The sequence below is a fragment of the Vigna radiata genome, chromosome 5 (genome assembly GCF_000741045.1).
Source record: "Vigna radiata var. radiata cultivar VC1973A chromosome 5, Vradiata_ver6, whole genome shotgun sequence".
In the NCBI taxonomy this organism is placed as follows: Eukaryota; Viridiplantae; Streptophyta; class Magnoliopsida; order Fabales; family Fabaceae; genus Vigna; species Vigna radiata.
The window spans coordinates 12872690-12879994 of record NC_028355.1 but is presented as its reverse complement, the minus strand read 5'-3'; the positions used below and the strand labels follow the sequence as shown (position 1 = coordinate 12879994).

Here is a 7305-nt window from a genome sequence, read left to right as displayed (position 1 = left end):
AAATCTGTACAAATTTTAAAGTATGTACACATTTCAAAATCTGTAATAAAGGTGCATGGTGACTTTAATAAGTAAGAGAAAAACTTAGAGAGGGGTGTAACATCCCTGATTTTTGAGATGTCAAGACGATTTTTTTTTTCAAAACATTACCTTTCCAGAAAATATTCATTAAAGGTGATCAAACTTTACTCTATTGAGATGCGAAAGCAAAACATATATATCACTTTTACATAAAAAATATAGCAAATCTGAAAACTCTTTAAATAATAAACAATTAATCCCGAAATCAATATCCCCAACTCTCGTCAGCTACTTCAATCCGATCTTATCTGCAACGCCATCTGGAAATTTCAAGGATTGCTATCTTCCGTTTGGTTCATTACAAGGTTGATAAGATCCCATTCTTCACGAGACACTCCCACATTTTGTTTTTTTTGGCAAGGCACAAATGTATCTAGGATTGATTTCCATGTTCTCTTACGACTAGGGTCTATCTTCCCCGTTTCACCAAGACAACATATTTTATATCCCCCTTCCTTCTAACCCCAAAACTGCCTATACATATAACCTCCCTTCCACTAACCCAATATTCTATTAATATTCTACGCCCTGTCTCTCATATGCAACGACTTGGAAAAGAAAATTTAAAACCTAACTTGACCCGGTATCATGAAGGAAAACAAACCAGATAAAACCTACGCTTATCTTTTTTCTAAAACTAAGGAAACTAATTATAATTAATTAAAACAATTCTTCCTTTCACAAAATATAAACATATTAAAATAAATCTCTTGCATAAGGGAATAACGAAAAGATAATAAAACAACCCTACCAATACAATTAATATACCATATCAGTCAGTTAACTTTCCCTCCCATATACCCGTAATGAAATAATTATTAGTTAATTTTTATACAACTCCTAAATACTTTAATCACTTAATTCCATATCAATTAAATGTTTAATATTAAAATTTACAACAAAATAAAAATAAGATATTTTTATTTTATCGGGGTATTACATTCTCCCCAACTTCAAAAATTTTCGTCCTCGAAAATTGTACTCATCAAGTGACATACATTATGCAAACATTTATAACTTCCCAAAAACTTCACGCAACAGTATGATGATCACATCACTATGCCATAAAGAATTTCTTTTACTACACCCATTATTCAATTTTTTCCAAATTATTTTGAACTTTTATACTAAAAATCATATTATTTAATATGATATCTAATATAATTTTCTGAAACATATGTACACTACTACTTATTATAGAATAAAGTAACATATATTCAACTTTTAATAACTACTCATAACTACTTTGATATCAAACTTCACCACATTAAAGGTTTATTCTCATCAAATAACATTTAATTATTAGTAAAAACACTCCATACCAATTTTCATTTATATATCACATATAACGAAACAATTATAATAATACAATTATCAATTAAAGTATAAGCTCACAAACACTCCTACTTAAATCAAATTCACCACCTAATAACACATTGTTAATCCAACTCCAACCCATACAAACCATGCCAATACTCTCAATCACTATCGTCATATGTTTTCTTCGGTATTCAGCAAGCACGACCTATTCACCTAAACAGAGCCTACGCACCACAGTTTATTTATGTGTTTATTAAAAGAGATTAAATGTTAAGAAAATAATAATAAATATTTTTAAGTTTATAATTAAGTTGTAAGGAAAATCAACTTGAAAAATGATTTATAAATTTAAAATATCAATATATTTGTAAAAATATAAATAATAGACATTGTAAAAATCATACGATAAACATTTGTAAAATTATAGAGTAGATTGTCTAAAAATATGAAGGATGTGCAAAAATATGTAAGGTAAACTTACTAAAAATACAAATCAATGTAGGAATAAACACAACAAATTTAGTATGTATTATTAGATTCGTCTAATTAGTATATGGATATACTCATTTAATGTGTATTGTTTTACTCATTTAATCGGATATAAATGGACGAGTTTAATATATATTGTGAGATTCGTTTAATCAGATAATGGATAAAGTCATCTAATGTGTATTAATAGACTTCGTCTAATATATACTCATATAATCATGTATAGACAAACTCATTTAATGTGTGTTGCAAGACTCGTCTGATTAGCGTATGAAATGACTCCTCTAATGTCTTTTGTTATACTCGTTTAATCGATGTATAGATAGACATATAATGCCTTTTGTTATACTCATCTAATCAGCCTATGAAAAAACTTGTTTAATATGTATTGCAATATTCATTTAATTATTGCATTAAAAGACTTGTCCAATGTATATTAATAGAAAGATTTATGTGCATTAAAAGTCTAATTTGTGTGTAAAAAGACTTGTCTAATATATATTACTATAGTTGTGTAATGTAATATGTATTGTTAGACTCGAATATTAAATACATCGATAAACTCATAATTTTTTTGCTTTACTCATCTAATCAATGTATTCCTAAACTTATCTAATCATTTTTGTTATAGTCCTTTAATCAACATATGAAATGATTTTTGTAATAGTTTTTGTTATACTTATCTAATTAGTATATGGACAATCTCATTTCCGTATTATTAGACTTATGTAATTTTTATGCTATATTTGTGTAATCCATGTATGAAAAGGCTCGTTTAATGTATATTGTTAGACTTTCTATTCAATACATTAATAAATTCGTCTAATATGTATTATTAGACTTGTTTAATCGGTATAATATACTCGTATAACATGTATGGTTATTTCCAGACTTATTTAATTAGTAAGTGGACAAACTCATTTAATATGTATTAATAAACTCGTCTAATCTATGTATAGACAGACTTATCTAATGTATACTAGACTTGTTTAATTAGTGTATAAAAATACTCATTTATAGTCTATTGTTAGACTCATTTAATTATTGTATGGACAAAGTCATCTAATCAATATATGTACAAACTCATTTAATGTGTATTGCAGGACTTGTTTATCATTGAATGGACAGACATGTTGGAGAGACATATTTAACGTGTATTAATAGACTCATATAATTTATATATGGACAAACTTACACAATGTATATTGCCAAGTTCATTTTATCAATGTACGGATAGACTCGTCTAGTGTTTATTGTTATGTGCGAAATGATTCGTCTATGCTTATCCGATCAGTGCAATGACTAACTCGTTTAATATTTCATGTTATACACGTGTATTTAGTACATACTTAGACTCGTTAATCATTATATGAAATGATTCATCTAATTTTTTTATTATACTTATATAATTAGTATATGGACATACCTAGACATGTCCACTTGCACGCACATGCACACAAAAACCACCTGATGAGCCTGCAAACAACAGCTTTGACAAACCTTATTTATCTTCAAGAACATGGCACAATTTCGCCTTTATTGTAAAGTAAAACCAATATAACTTGAGAAAACACTCGTCAACTCCTCGTACAAAATTCTTGACAAAATTAATTAATAGAGAAAATCATCTGATATTCCATGCTACATTTCATCTCAACCACAGTTTCCACTTGAATATTAATTGTAAAACCAATATAACCTGAGAGACAATTCACCAACTCCACACATAATCCTGATGAATTAACTAAAAAGTATATCAATAGTACACAACATTTAATAATAAAAATAATGACACATTGTGCAATAAAAATACAACATACAATACCTAACATCCATTACTCTGAATCTAGTCTTGTAATAATATCAGCTAATCACCTTCCACTAGTTAAGGAGAAGGAAATTCGGTTTAAAATATCAGAGCTAGAATTCACGCTTCTTCTGTTAACACCATCTACACTAAAAGAAGATGATGGTGTTGCTTTGAGAAGAGTTTCAGTCTCCTCCGATGACAAGTTGACTTTTTCCCACTGGCGCTTCTCCACAATGTAGATTCCTTCAAGTTCCATTGCCACTTCTCTCATGGTAGGCCTTTCCTCCCCTTTCAACCTTAAACAATGGCTTGCAATATTTGCAACATCCATTACTTGCTCAACATTTGTCTCATCTATTATGCGGCCATCGACAATGTCAAGTAATCGATCCTCCTTCATTGAAGAATGGAAGTGAATAGCTAGGTTTCTATGAGCCTCTGGCCTTTCAAAAGAGAGTGCCTTCTCTCCTGTTAGTAGTTCAGCTAGGACAACTCCAAAACTATAAACATCACTTTTCTCTGTTAACTGGCTTGAGTGGAAGTATTCTGGGTCAAGATACCCCAATGTCCCCAACACCAAGGTTGTTAACTGAGTTCGATCAAGAGGAATAATCTTTGAAGCTCCAAAATCAGAAACCTTTGCAGTGAGATTGTGATCAAGTAGTACGTTTGAAGTTTTCACATCTCTATGTACGATTGGTGCATGGGTAGCAGAATGTAAGTATGACAAGGCACCAGCAGTTTCAACTGCTATTTGTAATCTTCTTTTCCATGTAAGTCTTAAAGATTTGCTTTGATCATGGAGATGCTCGTAAACAGTTCCATTGGGAATGAATTCATAAACAAGTAAGGGAACCTCTGTCTCTAAACAACATCCCAAGAGTTTCACCACATTTCTATGATTGATTTGACAAAGCAGAATCACCTCATTGATGAAATGCTCAATTTGGTTTGGGTTACTAATTCTGGACTTTTTTATTGCTACAATTCTATTGTCACGCAATATTCCTTTGTAAACTGTTCCCTCCCCACCTTCGCCTAAGACCATCTCTTTATTGAAATTGTTGGTGGCCTCTTTTAGTTCTTCCACAGTAAAGATTTTTGTCAATTCATTTGATCCAGTGTACCTGCTTATCTCTTGTTGTAATAACAGGCCACCGTTTAGTTGAAAAAAATGTTCTTTAAGTCTGTTGGATTTTCTTTTCTTTAATGCGCAATACACGTATAAGGTTCCCCCCACAAGTGCCAATATACTTCCAGTCACACCTGAACATTGTTTATATTAATATGGTTTTTTGTATTAGTGAAATTTCTTTCAGGAATATTATATTGTAACAGTGCAGAATAGAATGTTTTGACAGACAAAAGGATACTTACTTAAAGCAATTACGATTTTGCGGTTACTCCTGATAACACATCCGCTTCCATTATTTTTTCCATCTCCTTCATAGCCCTTTAGACAAGAACAACTGTAGCTCCCTTCTGGACTGTTACTGCATGTTGATATCCCCTTTAAACAGTCGTGGGATTCCTCAGCACATTCATCAACATCTGAAAGATAATTAACTACTTTTAAAGAAAAAAAATGTTCACAATTTGTGTATAGTTTCCCATTAATTTGTACACTTATTAACAATACTAAATACGAAATAATTAACATATACCAGTTTCAAAATATGTGATGTTTTAACTCAAAACAAGTTTGGTATTTAAATTTCATCCTAAAATAAATAATGAATGTAATAGTGCTTTAATATTGTGTGCACCAAATTTGAAGTAACTAATAAAGGTAGTTTTATAAAATTGATTGCTACATAAAAAAGACATTAAAAATGAGTTATGTTAAAAGAAGGAGAATATAGAGACCTTGACAACCATCAGATAGGTAAGGATTTCCCCGAAAACCAGTGGAGCATTTACAATGGTAACCAGGTCCCACCGTTGCATCTTGACATTCACTGTAATTTGACTTACACGCATAGCTTGAAGCATTCTTCTGAGCTTCTAGGCACGTGTTTCCCACTGCCCAATCCACAACCACAGGGAACGTGTTTTTTGTGTTAAAATTTTTTATATCTGTCATGGAGAAATTGTAGGCTCCCTCCTTAACCAAAAATGTATAACCACATGGATAGGACTGAAATGGCTCCTGGGTTGAGTTATAGTCGAAGATATTTGCAACACATGTATAGTGGAATTTGGATAGCCTATGTTGAATTGGAGTCTCGCAACAGAAACTGCCGGAGCATGACTCGTCATGTGTCATGTTGTAAATGCTGCTGTTGTAAATGCTGATGTTGTAAATGATGCTGTAGAAGGACATGCAATAAGTGCGAGCGTATGTTAAATATCCATCAGATAGAGCATATGTTGAATATTCATCAGATACTATTCCTAAAGTGTAAGCGCCCAATACAGTTAACTTGTTTTGCTTGGATGATAGGTGAAAAGGTGCGTATAAGCTGATTGAAATATAATTGTGTTCTGATTTAGGAGTGACGCAACTTGTGACAATTGGCAATGAAACGTGCAGTTGGCCGTCGAGTGAGATGTCCAGCACCTGCACCTTTTCATCATCAGTAGTATTGAAGAGCCGCATTTCATGAGTAGTATTCAAGAATGGAAGGCTTTTGTCGCAAGTGATGATAAATGAGGTGTTGAGAGAACAGGCCTCTGTGAGGCCAAAGGGAAAGGGAATGGTAACGTTGCCACACTTTGATTCGCAGTTTGGCTTTGACATATATTGAGTTTTAGCTGCTGCTACCGCTGCAATCAGGCGCACAATAAGTAGCAGATTTAAATGGACACTCATCTGCACCTGTTCTTTTTCAATTGATTTAATCATGAGTGTGTGCTCCTATCATTTACTAAGTATATATGAATTATTCAGAAAGACTTGGGGTCAATGATAAGGTTCAGTTGCTCCTTCCAATGATCTTCCCAACAATGCATTCAACATTGTCAAATGATGAAATAATATTTTTTTATTTTTTTTTAAATAATATGAAAGGGAAGTGAAGACTCGGGGTCAACTATTAATTCTTCCAATTTATTTTCTTAAGCTGCACTTTTGTATACACTAATAGTTACAATTAGAAGAAACTACTATAGAAAATTAATTTTACAAAAACAAGGGCAATATAATTATACATATTTTTTTACGTGGTTATAAAAAAAAAATTGTGTATTTACCAAAAAAAAGGAAGTGAAACAAAGAATAGTATGAGAATAAATAAATGTTGGATGTTAAAATAGCATTGTCCTTATGTTACATTGTGCTTCATCTAGTTTTACATCTTATGTGTGATTTGGCTAGCATGAGTTTTTCCGGCGTCATGTATATTAACTATTAACATTTCAGATTAACTATTGGATATCATTGATCCAAGTGGTTGGGTTTGATTGATTATCATCTACAAACAAAGGAATTATGAGTGGAGAGCAAGCAGCTTGTTGAAAGATCAACCAACGACTTTTTCTCTATGAATAATAAATGCATTGAATATATAATATTGTGGAAGAAATAGAGGAAATAAATAGAGCATTAGATGTCGGATGTTGATATGTGACTATATTATAATCTCATCTCAATTACTTGATTTTAT

The 7305-nt window shown here is 31.6% G+C and overlaps 1 protein-coding gene across 1 annotated transcript; it reads right to left on the bottom strand.

Moving 5' to 3' along the window:
• Positions 1-3614: 3614 nt before the first annotated feature.
• On the bottom strand, positions 3615-6532 carry LOC106761527 (wall-associated receptor kinase 5-like). The gene is made up of 3 exons (XM_014645087.2): positions 5567-6532; positions 5078-5251; positions 3615-4966 (listed from the first exon to the last, which is right to left on the bottom strand). The coding sequence occupies exons 1-3, from the start codon at positions 6510-6512 to the stop codon at positions 3762-3764; spliced, it is 2325 nt and encodes a 774-aa protein (XP_014500573.1). The 5' UTR covers positions 6513-6532; the 3' UTR covers positions 3615-3761.
• Between the last annotated feature and the right edge of the window lie 773 nt (positions 6533-7305).

Bases quoted from the DNA above. Each gene is read 5' to 3' on its own strand.
- LOC106761527 (XM_014645087.2), bottom strand. From the start codon at position 6,512: ATGAGTGTCCATTTAAATCTGCTACTTATTGTGCGCCTGATTGCAGCG. The intron at 5,252-5,566 runs GTCTCTATATTC...ATTATCTTTCAG, and splicing joins CCTATCTGATGGTTGTCAAG to ATGTTGATGAATGTGCTGAG. The intron at 4,967-5,077 runs GTAAGTATCCTT...AACAATGTTCAG, and splicing joins CAAAATCGTAATTGCTTTAA to GTGTGACTGGAAGTATATTG.